This window comes from Convolutriloba macropyga, chromosome 6 (genome assembly GCF_964194025.1).
Source record: "Convolutriloba macropyga chromosome 6, txConMacr16.3, whole genome shotgun sequence".
NCBI lineage: Eukaryota > Metazoa > Xenacoelomorpha > Acoela > Convolutidae > Convolutriloba > Convolutriloba macropyga.
In genome coordinates this window covers 18,221,971-18,237,019 of record NC_134473.1, presented here as the reverse complement: position 1 = coordinate 18,237,019, position 15,049 = coordinate 18,221,971, and the positions used below count along the sequence as shown (strand labels likewise).

At 37.4% G+C, this 15,049-nt stretch overlaps 1 protein-coding gene across 2 annotated transcripts in view; it reads right to left on the bottom strand.

The window, feature by feature from the left end:
* Positions 1-243: 243 nt before the first annotated feature.
* The window catches only part of LOC142341540 (uncharacterized), a 60,566-nt gene continuing 45,760 nt past the window's right edge, over positions 244-15,049 (bottom strand). For both annotated transcript variants that reach the window (XM_075392554.1, XM_075392552.1), the window contains 5 exons: positions 9,215-10,238; positions 3,820-4,026; positions 2,947-3,186; positions 2,281-2,432; positions 244-1,885 (listed from right to left, as the gene is read on the bottom strand). In XM_075392554.1, coding sequence (XP_075248669.1) covers positions 980-1,885; positions 2,281-2,432; positions 2,947-3,186; positions 3,820-4,026; positions 9,215-10,238 — 2,529 coding nt within the window. In that variant the 3' untranslated portion in view covers positions 244-979. The remainder of the gene's footprint in view (positions 1,886-2,280; positions 2,433-2,946; positions 3,187-3,819; positions 4,027-9,214; positions 10,239-15,049) is intronic.

The window sequence follows — 15,049 nt, the reverse complement described above, 5'->3', positions numbered from 1 at the left end:
GTTCGCAAGTCATAACATGATCACGATACACCAACTAAAAAAGGTTCGGTACTGAGCTGTGTTTTTATTGTTTATATGGAACTGTTTCCTGGCGCCAATCCCCCCCCCCCCCCTCCCGGGTGTTTTGTGATAATTCATATTCGATATTTAACACCCTTAAAACGGTATTACTTCAAAAGAAATGAACAATCCCACCTATTAGGTAAAATAAAACAACTGTCATTGCAGAAACACTCTAGTTTGTTGTTAAAATAGGCTGATTAGAACAAAAAATGTCCAAGTGGGAATAGGAAACAGTTGTGTTTGTATGCTTTGTAAATTTGTTGAGGTTTGAAGAAACTGAACTATTATAAATAAATAATCTAACCAATCAAAATTTATATTGACATTTCAATATTCGTAAATTTGATAATTACAATTTGGCCATAGAGAATGATGAGTGATTGCAAAAGAAGAGCGAAATAGAGAGAGAAAGAGAGGAGAGAAAGAGAGCGAGAGAGAGAACAACTATCTTCCCTGTAGTTATCATTACACAAGCATGCCTCAGTCATTACTGGCACCCAAATATTATAACTAAAGTTACTATCATTAACCAACATTCAGTTTAATTTATCATCTCCATAATTTATCACTTGTCCAATATCTACTTTTCGCTTCATTTCTTAAAGAAATTAAGTTGTCATCCAAATGATTAGTCGTCATAAGGTTTGACTGCCAGCCGAGTTTGTACTAAATGTTTTTTGTTATTAGTGTTATTGTCAATTGAATCGTCGTTCGTTTCATTAAATTCTACAAAAATATAACATTGAATTTGAGACAAAGTTAAGTCCTTGAGCACTTTTAGCAAACATTTGGAGAAGTCAGTTCTGATGAAGTTAGTTCAATTGTAATTGTGAAAATAGATTCTGTCAATTTTATCAGTACGGTGCACGTTTCTGCCATCTGCTGCTTCTTAACTAAGTTAAATAGTTATTAACAGTTATGACACAGTTGTGTTGTCCGATCTGTGTTGCACAGAGTCGTCTGGATTAGTTGAAAAAGTCGAGTTTGTCGTATTAGAATTAGGTGTCAAAGTCTGTTGTGGTTGCTGTTGATTACTATTAGCCAGGTGAGATAACTGGGAATAGTGGCTCTGGTTGGAAGCTTTCCTACCACCGCCACCACCCCCACCCGACCCCCCTCCCACCATCCGGGAGGTCGAGTCGGGGTCCGATTCGATCGTCTTCGCGGACGAAACGGAGGAGCGGGTTTTTGGCGTTGATGTGATCATAGCTGCTAAGTTTGGATTTATGTTGGAATTCAAGAGACCAGCGCCAGCCACGGCACTGTTGCGACGGAGAGTGGAACTCAGACCAACGGCAGACATTCCGGATGATGGTAATTGTTGTAATGGAATAACCGCAGCCATAGTTGTTGGTAATGGATTGTTTTGGGAACTGCTAGCCACCGTATTCCGGCTACCCTGACTTGAGAAACTGGCCGAGGGCGAATGTGACACATTACTGCTTATTTGAGAATTGATGTTCTGCTGTTGTTGGTTGAAGTGATTGATAGCAGCCTTGTTGAGGTTCTTGTTGGAAAGCGTCTTATGCATGTGACTTGGAGTCCACAAAAGGGTTCCAGATGTCGCCGCCGTCATGCTGCCCGGAGGCAACAGAGGGAATCCAGCGTTCATGGCCACTGCCTGTGGGTTGGCGGGGTGGTGTCCGGCTGGGCCGGTTGGAATGGAAAATTGATGAGATTGTAGCTCAATGTAGTTGTGGGGATGGTGGGGAGGGGGTACAGGTTGCTGGTAGGGGTTATTGAGAGAGAATCTGGAATTGCGTTGGAGTGAATGTGTGCTGTACCTTCTTGTCGCATTCGTCGGCATCACATAATTGTTGGGCTAAAAGTAGACAAAATCAATTGAATGAATGAATACAGATGAACAAACAATTAAGCTAAAGGTTTTAAAGCGACATCAGTAGTTTAAGCATATTAAATACGCCTAACTCAATAGAAATGAAAAAGCTCAGGCCACATTAGATTACTTAAGTAATTGGTTTACAATGAAGCTAAAGTTGATCAGGGTGCATCAGCTGTGCGTAGGTTTTAGCTCCACACTTAAATTAATGTCTTTTGCAAAAAAAACTTTCAGATGAATTATCATCTTGTGAGTACCATCGGACCGCAGCTCAGATTATTTCCAATTAATACAAAGCAACCACGATTATAAAAATTGAATTTAAAATCTTTGCAGCATTTGCCGACTACGTAAAAACAATGATTGAAAAGACTTACGTCTAATCCACAATGACTTCGCCTCGGCAACGAATGGTACACAGTTCCGTTGAATGCGTTGTGGTGTACGACAGCAGTTGCTCCTCCAGGCATCCTCGCGCCCACTGGACCACTGCCCATTGCCAGATAGGGTGCAGATGCTCTCAAAGTACCTTGAAAGTAACAAAATTTCAGAGGTAGGCGAGCCCACTATCGGAGGGGATCGATGGAGTAAAAATTGTTTGAATGAATTTGTTAGAAGTTGTAGTAAAATTGAGTCAAAAACTTAATTTTTACTTTGTGAAAATGAGGGAGCTAACTTACTTTTGAAGTTCAGTTTTATTGCGACTTCGTTTGAGAGCAATTAGCAAGTCATAATATATCCAAACAATTGCTCCCAGGAAATGCTCTTCACATCATGAATTTATCTCTCCTGAGGAAGTTTTGCTGAATCTCATATTTACAGACTAGTAAAGCTCTTAGGGAGCTGCTCAGCAACATAATTCCCTTCAATTTCAACAGTTTATCCGGTTTGTCAAGAGCATCAGTCACAAATTGGTTGGTCAGATGAAAAAAACTGTCCACCCAGCAAAAATCGGTAGTACAAAAAATCGCATAAAAAGCATGACTCATAAAATAGCTACAATCATTGTTTCAGATAAATTAAACACGTTGTGAAATACGCACCAACTATAGGCATCCTGGGATTGAGTATGGCCCCTCCAGGTGAGAAATGAGCAGCAGCAGGAACAGTCTGCAGGTGTCGCAGAGTGTTGTGTCCACTGGGGTGTGGGGTGTAATCAACTGGGGATGCACCGTGGGGGAAGTACCTCCGAATGCAGATGATAACGGATACTATCAAGAGGACTACAATTGCCGCCGCACACACAACTATGATCAGCACCATCTGGATCTGCTCTTGAAAGTCTGAAAACATCTCAAGGTCAAATTATCACCTTACAAGTAGAATTGAGGCAAAAAAATCAGTCAGATACAAAATTCTTTAACGCGACTTGCAGTTGGAGCACAGGTGTTTTATAAGCGTGAATGTACCTAGATGGTTGTAGTTTGTGCTGCTACTTACAAAGCTAAATATCAGTACTCATTAGGCAATAATAGCGCATTGTCGAAGTTGCGGAAGAGATCTTTGTTTTCAGCTCTCGGACAAACAAAGCTGTCACGCTGTAACAAAGATCGGACGACTCTTCCCATAATAGAACCCCAAGCCCCACAAAACAAGTTCTCCACAATTTTGGAATTACTTTAGTCCCCCAATTACGCGATGGTAGCTATAGATTCTAGACCCACTTAGCAGGGGGTTCTATACTAGGCAGGATTCCATTTAACTAGAGCAAAAATGTCTGGAGAAAGCACAGGGTTCTCGCAGATAAAATTCAGTTCAGTTAGATATCAAGTAAAATTATAGAACCTTATGCCTTTGTGCGCAAAGTTTTGATTTTACACAGGAAAAAATTAAAGGCCAATTTTGTATGCAACACGGGGGTGAAACTCCGCAATGACAACCTTATCTTTGAGAAAATAACATTCTCTGAATAATACCTGGAATCTGAGGCGGTGCAGTGGGCGGATCTGTTGGCCATTTAAAGCCTTGATCCTCTGGCTTGGTGGCTTTCGGAGGAAAGTATTGATCCTCGCATCTACTCCTCGGAAGGTTACTCGGACAGCGACACATGTGTCCCTCAGCGGTGGCCAGACAAATGTAAGGACAATTTCCATTGTGAAATGCACAAGGATGCAGACGCAGATCTGGAACAGAAACTAATCTTCATTTTTTTTTCGTGTGCACTAAATATGGGCATTATGGAAAAATAATAGTTACAAAATTAAATTAACCATCGTGGTCCTATAAACAGTTCATGTTTATGATTGTACTCATGATAAATGATCTTGTACACTTTATCACATTATGTTAGTTTAAAAATGCTTATATGTTAGATAACGGTACCGGTAGATTGTCGTTTTATGGACTAAACTAAGGACAAACTTGTCATAGAACTACTTCAGTATGCGAGCTTTGCTCGGTATTTCCTCGATCTACCCGCAATTATTCCCTGCCTGAACAATTTTAAAATGCGTGACAAGTCGCGGGGAAAATCCAGCGTCCAAAATTCGCAGTAATTTCTCGTTAGTAATGGCAAAAGCCTCGTTAAGTAGTCAAAGATGACGCATAAAGTTTCGTTAGACTTGACAGTTGTTACCAATCTAGTTTCTGGGTGGTAGGATTTTAAAAAGCTTATTACTAACACCTCATAACAAAAAGACTAATGATCTTTGATGCCTAATAAAATGAGTAATATTATCGGGCTTTATCCTCTTATATTTCCCTTTTTGACCTTGGCTTTATTTGATTAGGATTGTTTAGCTAGACACCTGTTCTTTCAAGTCTATTTGTACAAAATTTGGGTAAGCAATGAACATACGTCTAATTTTTTATACAGACAGAACGGTCGATAAAATTCAAATCACTAGAAGAAAATAAGCAATAGGTCCCGGTATAATAGCTGAAACGGCTAGCACATACATATTATAAAAACCTCTCTACGCAATCACTAATTTTCCTGTTTGTAGTTTTTCACTTCTTATATAATATAAAAACTTTCTACGCAAACTCCCATTTTGCAATTTTTACAATTCTTCAGAATCAATATAGTTGAACAGAGGTCAAGATATATGAGAATTTTTCAAACAAATCAACAAAGAAATCCCTGCAGTGACCTTCTTTTGCTAGTCTTACAATTTTTTTACAATCACGAAAAACCGCTTAGATCTGCTAAAAAGAACATCCAACCCCGTCCGATTTTGGCAATGAAAATCACGCCAACATAACCACTATAGGGATCTCGAATCTATTGCAGCCTACTGCAGTCGAGAGGGTAACCCCTAGGGTGTGGGGCTTCAAATTTAGCGTCATTAGAGGTTATTATATACCATATTAAGATTTGAAACGGAAAAAAAGGACACCAATTTTGGCCGCAATTTTCTCGTGCGACGTGGCTGAAAATTGTGAATGACGTGGCTGAAAATTAAGAATTAGAGAAATTTAGATCACAGAAGAAGTCAAGGGCGTAAAAGTCACTCTCAAAGTCAAAACGTTCGATCCAAAATTTTGATGAAAACAACCCGGGTTGGTGTGTGTGCCTGCGTGTGTGTGTGTGTGTGTGTGTGTGTGTGTGTGCATGGGGGGGGGGTAGCTGGTTTGGAGTGGTGTCTGTAATTGGATAGCTAAGAGGGACCCCTGTAACCTCAGAAGATAGATAACTTCAGAAAACCATTGACCTTGAATATTACTAGCAATTCCTACTGACTTTACATTAGAAATTAACCTTCTATTAAAATCCAGTGTTGGAAAACAGAAATCAACATTCCAAAACAGAAGACAAAGAAGTCACGGCTCACATACCAATACTTCTCTTCGATTCGTAAAAAAGATAGAGACATTTACAAACTTCCTTCAAGAGCAATTGAAAAAACCATCTGTTTGAAATTTTCCAAAAGTTTCCACTTTCGACAAGGTTTCTGAAAATCAATTTTAGGCAATCAAAACAATCAACAAAAGCTGAAAAAGAACCGTCAGCAGGTTTAGGCTTGCACGTTAGTTCAAAAAGCTAATAAATATTGATCCCAAGAAACAGAGAAAAACTTGCAAGCGCTGCGGTTTGACTTCGCGTCGACGCATTGATTGTAGTATCACACGTTGAATTAATTTTCCTTTTGTTGCCAGTAATAAACAAAATTGTTTAAATAATTGTTCAACTTCAACAATTGAGCTGACCTTGGCACATATAATTTTAAAAAATAAGCTTTTGAACTGGAAGCATTCCTTACAAATATCATTGGCTCACCGAGCGAGGGCAGGAAAAAAATCGGATACAAATACTAAAAACATAGCTGGCAGATTGCCAGAAAATAGCCGCAATAGATTCGTAGATCGGCAGTAAAGAACAGTAAAAAAGACAGACCAAAAAAAATCGTCTTTTCATTGAGGGCTGATCTGTTATATTTTGATTAAAAATCTGTATAAGTTACTGCTGCCTCTATTAGCTGATCTCAAATAACCTTCATTTAGACTGACACACACCCATTTGACCTTATCTCTTTGAATTAAAGTAAATAAAAGTCAATTTCAAAGTGAGGAAGTCATTTTTGAGAGTGAGGTAAGTCAAGTGTGACCAAAAATTTAATCACGCGCATGAACAAAAAAACTCGCTCCACTAAGAGCGAAAAATGACGTCACACATGCAATTCAGTTGAAATTGCATGAACGAATGAACAAAAAGTGGCTGTGACGTCATATGGTCGTAACAAAAATCATGACGAAATAAAAAAAAACCAAGAGAAGGCCAATAATAGCCCCAGCTATCGCTGTGCGGCTATTAAAAAGACAAAACTTGTCAAAGTTTCAAAAATTGCACTGTTTCTAGCAGCATAATATTGCGCATGGTAAAAATCTGCCTTCCTCAACATCTGGGCGTCCATTGAGATTTTGCTTCTATGAATACCAACAATTTCTAAAAACTGGAAACAATTTTACGAAACGAATTTGATGGGAGCAAAATAAAAATTATTTCGAAATAGATAAACATAATTATGAAAGAGTGCTTGAATGCAATTCGTCATCAGTTTGATTTTAAGCATCCAATTAAAAACGAATTAGCTTTTGCAACAAGTTAACAAAACAACAATGGTTTTTGTCACAGCCTTGAGCATTCATTGAACTGCCTTGCAAATCCTATTGAGCACCTAGTCGGAATTAATTTTGCTCAATAAATATCAAATTTCAGAAAAAAATATCAGCAGTTCATTTTTTTTAATCTATGAAGACGAGGTACTAAACCGAAATTGAAATCAAGCAGCAATATTTTTCTCAACAATCAGCAAATCTCAAAACTTTATCATACCATTTGTAAATTGATATGAAAACTCTCTAAAATAGTTCAAAATCACAAGAATTTGACGTCATGTAGCTTAAACGGAACAGACAATGGTTTTAAAAGCTGTATATTGCTGCCATCAAAAGTGGGATGATTGAATTCTCGGTATAAAGTTTCTCTTGGTATTTTAATCTTCGAGCTGCGGTACAATTTTTTGTTCCAAATTTTATGAAAAATTCAAACAATAACAGAACATATATATTCACGTTAATTGCTCGAATAATCTCATTTACCATTTTAAAGAAATTTAGAAAAGCATAAGTGCGAATATCAGAGGAAGCAAAAACGGCTAATTCAACGAATTTCAGCCAAACTCGCCTAAGATACGATAAGTTTTCTTTTCAAAACACTAACGTCTCGTTTCTTCGTGTTCACGAAGGATACAAAGACGAAAAAACACTACATCTGTTAATGAAAAACTCAAATAAGTAATGAAATTGCCGAAATTGTTGAAAAAAGGAAATAGTTTAGTTCAGAAAATCGAGAACTATTTTTTTTTCAGAAACTTGACTTGAATTCTTAAGAACTGAGAGGTAGAATTGACGTGAAATATTGCAATTTGTTCTGAGATTCCCTCACAAAATTTTAAATAGTACGAACAAAAAAGGTAGCAAAAAATTGGGAATAATAAATCGGGAATAATATATCGAAAATTACAACACGATTTAAACAAAGTTATCTGTTTTCTCTAAGAAGTTGTCCAAATGGTGGTGGTGGGGGAGGCTGGAATTAACGAAAAATCAGGCAAAATTTTAAAAATTCCCAGAAAATATGTTAACGTAGCCGGCAGATTGCCGGAATAGCTATGAAAGAATAGACTTACATGCCGTAAAAGAGATAGAAACAGATAGATCTAAATTGAAAAAATCGACGCCACTCAAAATGCTAGGTAAAAATATTCAGCGAGAAATTAATAAAGTTTAGTGAAATTCATTACGCAGAACCCTTTTATTCAGGACCTTTAATGCACATATGAGTTCCTTTGACCTTAAACTAATTCAAATTAAACTTAAGTTTTAAAGTGCAAAAGTCATTTTATTGAGTGAGGTAAGTCACGTATGATCATAATCTAATCACGCAAATGATCTTAAAACCGTTCCAAAGAGAGAATGAGAAAGACGTCACGTCACGTGCGCAAATGCCGTTAGTGATAGGAAGAAGTCATTCAGAAAAACTGACTTTTTCAGCTTTGCTGTGTGAACAAATGAAAAACGAAAAAGAGCGTCAGACGACGAAACAAAAAAACATAGCAAGACAAGTCCTGGTGTACACTTCAAAAAAAAATTTATTGACAAAAAACTAGACCTAGAACGGACTATGAGTGAATTGGGAAATCAATCTCCCAAAAAATCAGATCAAAAAAACAAAAAAAACAGACAATCAATGATTCTAAGAAAACAGACGATCAAGATTCTAAGAAAAAACTAGGCTTAGAATGAACTATGAAAGCATTGGGAAAACAATTTAGAAAAAAAGCCGGAAAAAACAGTAAAAATCAAAGTGATATGTGAACAAAAAACCACTAGCGAGAAAGCGAATTTCTGTTCAAACACCGTTTTCTCACTCTAATTTAAAATTAAAGCAAAAAAATTTCACGCCGCAAAACCACTCGCTTTTTCGCTCCATTTCCTGTTTCGGCGTGACCGAAATCACTACTCCAATTTGAATTCAAAAATCATGAAAATGTGTGAACAGATCTTTAAAAAAAGACAGCGCCCCTATACAATTCAAATTCTTTGAATTGTAAAAAAAACCAAGAGCACCGTAATATAGCTCGGCTCAGCTTACAGCTTCGCAGCTATAAAAATAGTCGAACTTCTCGATAACTCAGTTACTTCACAAAAATAAAGAATTCTGGAAATTCTCTTTGTAGTGAAACTCTAACACATGTGTTAGTTTGGGATGCCCTTAAAGAATTCAAAAATGGTCCGAACAAAAAAATTGGGTTGGCATAAAGTTCTCAATTTTTTTTCGAAAAGGGAGCAAAAATAAGTTAAACTGACCTATTGAGTTGTTTCTCTGCTGCAAGGGGGAAACAAAAGTCAGGGCAGTGAATCCAGAATTGGCTTGTATGCTCATTTGACATGCATCTACAGAAGAACACGTTGGGGTCACATCCGGATAACTGCTGCCCAGGTAAAAAGTTTCATTCAAGGGTTCCGGTAGCTGCTGGTAGACATTCGAAGTGTTGAATACATTCGACTCAAGTAGCCAATCTGAATTGTTTAAATGATCTGATCTCACACCAGCTAACTGTGGGTAATTAGACTGCAAAGTGTTAGGGCGGAACAATGTGTTCAAGTTACACTGGGTCAGAGCTAAATGGGGAACGGAGCTCACTGTTGATGGCCTCATATCTATACAGTACGTAATGTTGCCAAACACTGTGAGTGCGACCGGTTGCCTGAACAAACTATCCAACGTTTGCACATTCTTGCCGTCAAAATCAGAGAAGTAAAGTTTGGACAAATTTTTTACGACCCAATAGATATGATTGTTCTCGTAATCAATTGACATGTGATCTGGGTTCCCAGCGTCTGACCAAATATGGTAATCATGTTCAACATCCAGATTGGATTTGTAAATACCATCCGAGCGAGAAGGATGACTCCAGAACATAATCGACTTCCGCGGATGCACTGCTAGTCCACCGTTGCCATTTTTCTCTCCGAATGACTTCAGTTTCGCTAGATGCTGCCCATCCAAACGCGATACAAAAATTCCGTCAGTCGTCAACCAATAGAGATTATCAGCAATCCAGTCAACTGCCAAACTCAACATATAGGGCGCGTCAGGAATTCTTCGTCTGTCGAACACGTGAATGGGCTCAGGAGTACCCAAGTTAAAATTGAACTTGTAGATTCCTTTGTTTGTGGCCACGAATATGGCTTTGTGTCCGTAATGGTAGTCGATGGCAATCGGAGTTCCACCAATGTCGTTCCCAAAATCTGCACTTTGACATGTAAACTGAGTGGCGCCTCTGTCAGATGACACTAACTCTGGAGCCACATACCAAAAGGTCGAGACCTGTGGAAAAAACAAACATTATGCATAAATGTCGAGCTGTTCCATTAAAAAAAATAGCCGGTAGATTGCCGGAAAATAGCCACAGTTGACGCACATCGGGATTGAAACAGAAAAAAGAGATAAATTGACCGATTTTTTTTCTATTTTTTTAAGTGTCAAAAAGTGTTCTAATTCGGCGTGCAATTCCAGTTGGATTGTAAACATATACTTCATTCAGCTTCTAAGCTGAAAGCTAATGAGCTTAATAGCAATGTCAGCTAGGAAACACTCTAATGAACTTTGATAACCTAATTCTCAATGACTTAATGACCGGGCTTTATCGGTTTATCCCGGCTCTTTTGATTTCGCTCTTTTGACCTTGAATGTATTCACTATCTTGCGTAATTCATTGGGTGAATGGATTTAAAAACCATTCAGTTGAAACAGTGAGTGAGGTAAGTCAGAAGTCAAACGTGAAAGTCGTGACTTATGTTAAACGAAAAACGTGATCAAAAGGTAAAGCAAATTAAAAAAGGAGAGCCCCTAAAATTAGCCGCTTGAGAGGCTGACGGCGGCCATTAATAAAAGGTACAAAACTTTGACGCTTAGTTTAAGGCTGTAGAAAAGTCTAGCAATTTTTCTTTGTAATATGAATCAAATTATCCAAGCTGATTTCCAAAGATAATCTTTAAAGCATAGCCAGCAGATTGCCAGAATACAGCTCCGCGGTATACCTTCGAGACCGACAAGAGCTAACTTAGGAAGATGGTTTGGAATTTCGAGAACCGCTCGAAAGCACTCAAGAGAAAAAACACCGAAAACAAGTCAAATTGACGCACGCCAAAAAAATTTCTCCCAAAAATCGAAAACTTCTTTAAAAAAAAAACAGTTCTCACTCCACTTTGAAGGTAGTTAAAAAAAACAGGTCTCAAACCTACTCAATTTTTCGCTCCCTTCATTACTTCAGCGTGACTAAAATCATCACTCTAATTTAGACTTCTCACTGACGTGAAAAAGCCGAAAAAGTGAACAGATATCAAAAACATATCCCGAAGAACTCAGGAAACGACTCGAAGTCAAATCACCGAAAGAACTGGCTTTTGAAATGGCTAATATCTCCTTTCAGAACGAATCAATGCATAGAAAACAACAATTTTACCTCAAACAACAAAAACAAATTTCGGCAAAAAGTTAACATGAAAAATTCAATCTATTTTACAGATAGTCAAGTACGCATAAAAACGATAACGTTGCTTCATAGGAAAACTAGTAAGGTAACCACAAAATATCAGCCTCAATGAACTGACAAAGATCTCGTTTCGAAGCAAAAAAGAGAAAAAATGGTGCAATTTCTCATTTTTTGTCAACTTTCATAAAAAGACAATTTGTAGCAAAGAAAATTCTTACCCTTGTAGCAAACAGAGCCTACAGGAATGAGGCTTTTATTCATTTACCAATAAATTCAATAAAACCCGATAAACTAGACTAAAAACCAAATAAATAGTTGATAAACATTCAAATTATCGTTACTTGCCGTTACTTAAAAAAAAACTTGAAAAAGGTATCAAAACAGGCTAAATATTTTTTAATTTGGTTTGAAATAACCTGTAAAACAAAATAAAAAAATAACCGACTAAAGGTCAAAAGAATTGCTCTAGAACGACTAGTGGGAGCTCTAATCAATCGCAGCCTGCTTCAGTCGGGGGGGGGGAGGGAGGGAGGGGGCCTAAATGGGCCTAAGAAGTTCAATAGTGGGCTCAAATAACCACATTAGAGATTAAAATATACCACTATTAAGATTTAAAGTAAAAAATGGCACCAGTTTCGGCGCACTTTTCATTTGACTTTTAGTATTAAATTGCCGCCAATTGAATTCAGCTGCTTGAAATTGTGATTGAGAGAGAATTTTAGATCACGCGAAACGCAAAAAGTCAAGGGCGTAAAAGTCAATCGAAAAGTCAAAATTGTCAAGCGAAAATTTTGCATAAAAAAACACACGTTTACAATAATTGCTAGGAACTTTGTTCAAGAGCAATTAAACAACAGCTTCAAAATGAAGAACGTGAAAATCACTAGCTTACAAAACCTTTTTCACACCTACGTCTCTCACTCTTTCAAAAGCAGGCATGAACAAAATAATCACTCTCTTTTCTCCCCTCTTCGGAGCTAAAGTTGATCAATGACTTTTTCAAACTTTATTCATGTCCTGAATTTCCAGTTTCTTGGCTCGCTCACTTATCAACAAAACGTAGCCGGGAGAATTCTGGAAACGACTCGAAGATCTTTTTGCCAAAAAAGCAGCCTTTTGAATAAATAGTTTCTGACGGCAACAACCATTAAAGAGAAAAAATGTAGCTTAAAATTAAACTAACCCAAAACAAAAATTCTTTCATGTTTTTTTTTCAACTTGTACAAGTACAAATACAAACTGAAAACATCATTTCATTCAATCGAGACTAAATTGCTCACACAAATTCGGACACTCCAAAATGAGCACATAAATCTCTCCACTTCTGACTGAAATAAATGGCAAAACTGTAAGAAGTTAGAATACTCAAAGATTTTTCTCAATTATTGTCAAAATTCAAGAGACAAAAATGCTTGCTACAAAAGAAAATGTATTTAAATTTTCATATAAAAACTGGCTACGAGCATTAACCTTACTTTCAGTTACAAGTAAAAGCAATAAATAAAAAACTGGACCAAAAGTAGCTAAAATAGCCTTACAATCGGAGATTTAAATAAAACCTTCAAATTAGCCTAAAACTCACCTTAATTGACAAGACCCAACGCAACGCTATCAAAATGATAACTTAAAATGATAACTTTGGTAAAAATAATCTTTTAGACAAAACAAAAATTTCGATAAAAGAATCGCTAGCTCGTTAAAATTTCTTTACACCTACATTTTTCGCTCTGTTTCAAAAGAAGGCATAAACAAAATATCCACTGTCCTTTTTCTCCGCTCTTCAAATTTGTTCACCAAAACAACTTTTTTGAACTTTGTTCACTCCCTGAACTTCCGGTTTGCTTGCACGCTCACTTAAAAAACAGAAAAACATAACACCTCATCGAGTCGTTAAAAAACAGCTTAACGATACAATCCAAAAACTTTTGATTGTAAACATAGCCGGAAAATACACGCGATAAACGCTCGAGGCCCTCCGTGAAATGAAACAAAAAAAAGAAGATAGACAGATTGACCAACAGTCATCTAATAGACCACTAGATTTTTTGGTTAGATTCGGACTGTCATTTTTATGAGACACATACGCTCTATAAGGAAGCGCTTATGGAGCTTTTTCAAAACTAATATTCGAAAACAAAAACTCAAGATTCGAATACTCAAGAATTAGGGCATATACACAACCTTTAACTAGAAAATGTTCATAAATTTTTAAGTTCATTCAGCGAGTTCCGAAGCTAATTTTTTGAGTGAGTTAAGTCAAGCAATTGACCTAAAAGAAGGAATGACGTCACGCGCACAAATTTTAACTGCAAATCAGTAAAAATCACTGAAAATGAAAAAGTCAATTTCAAGAAGTCAGGAGGTCACAAGAATCATAGACGAAGACAAATTAAAAAAACCCACGATTTCCCCAATAATAGCCACTATCAATTCGCGGCTATTAAAAACCTTCAGAGTAGCAATATTCCTCTTCGATTCGTACGAAACCTGTAAAATACCACACTTTCACAATAATTGCTTCAAAAATACTATGCGCCGTCTCACAGAAATAAAACATAACCGACTAACGTCAACCGGATTGCTCTCAAACAACCGGCGAGCGGTTTGCTTCGTCAGTAGCTAGGCACGATTTAGTGAGGCTACCTTTAGCTTAATTGAGGGGCGTAAGCGAGCGCAGCGGGGGGGGGGGGGTGCACCTGGGGGCTGATGGGGGTGTCAACAGTGGGGGGGGGGGGGGGGTTGGATACCGCCCCTCGCGTCATAAAAATAAGTTTCCAAAACAGATTCTGTTAATCGCATACTTGAACACCAGTGAGCTGAAAGGCTCTAAGAGCACTTATTGTCCGCTGGGCGCTACCTGTTTATCTTGTTTTTGAGGACGAAAAATTAAATGGGTCGAACGAAAAATCAGCCACGCGAAAAATCGCAGAACATAGCTGGCAGAATGCCAGAAAATAGCCGCAATAGCTTCGTAGATCTGCAGTATCAAAAAACAGTAAAAAAGACAGACCAAAAAAAAATCGTTTTTCATTGAAGGCTGATATGTTATTTTGATTAAAAATCTGTATAAGTTTTTGTTGCCTCTATTAGCTGCTCTCAAATAACCTTAATTTAGAGTGACACACACCCATTTGACTTTATCTCTTTAAATTAAAGAAAATAAAAGTCAATTTCAAAGTGAGGAAGTCATTTTTCGAGAGCGAGGTAGGTCACATGTGACCAAAAACTTAATCACGAAAAAACTCGCTCCACTAAGAGCAAAAAAAGACGTCGCGCAAGCACTTCAGTTGAAATTGCATAAAGGAATGAACAAAAAGCAGATTTGAAAAGGTTGTGCGTCATATGTTCGTAACAAATAAAAAACATAGCCGGAAGAATTCCGGAAGCGAATCGAAGCGTCAAAACTTCAAAAAATTGCAGCTGAAGCCATTACCTTTTGTGATAAACTATTAACTCATTACCTGCCCAGGTCTGATTTAAAAATTGGTGAAATTTAAACCACTGTCTCCAAGAGTAACAAAATACAGAAAATTTTGTATTATTGAAAACTTCTGGTAACGTTAAAAAAGTCCGAAATAATTAGGATGGTCAAATTACTGACAGGCTAAAAAAGCTGACAGGGCTCTCAATTGCCCTCAAATAA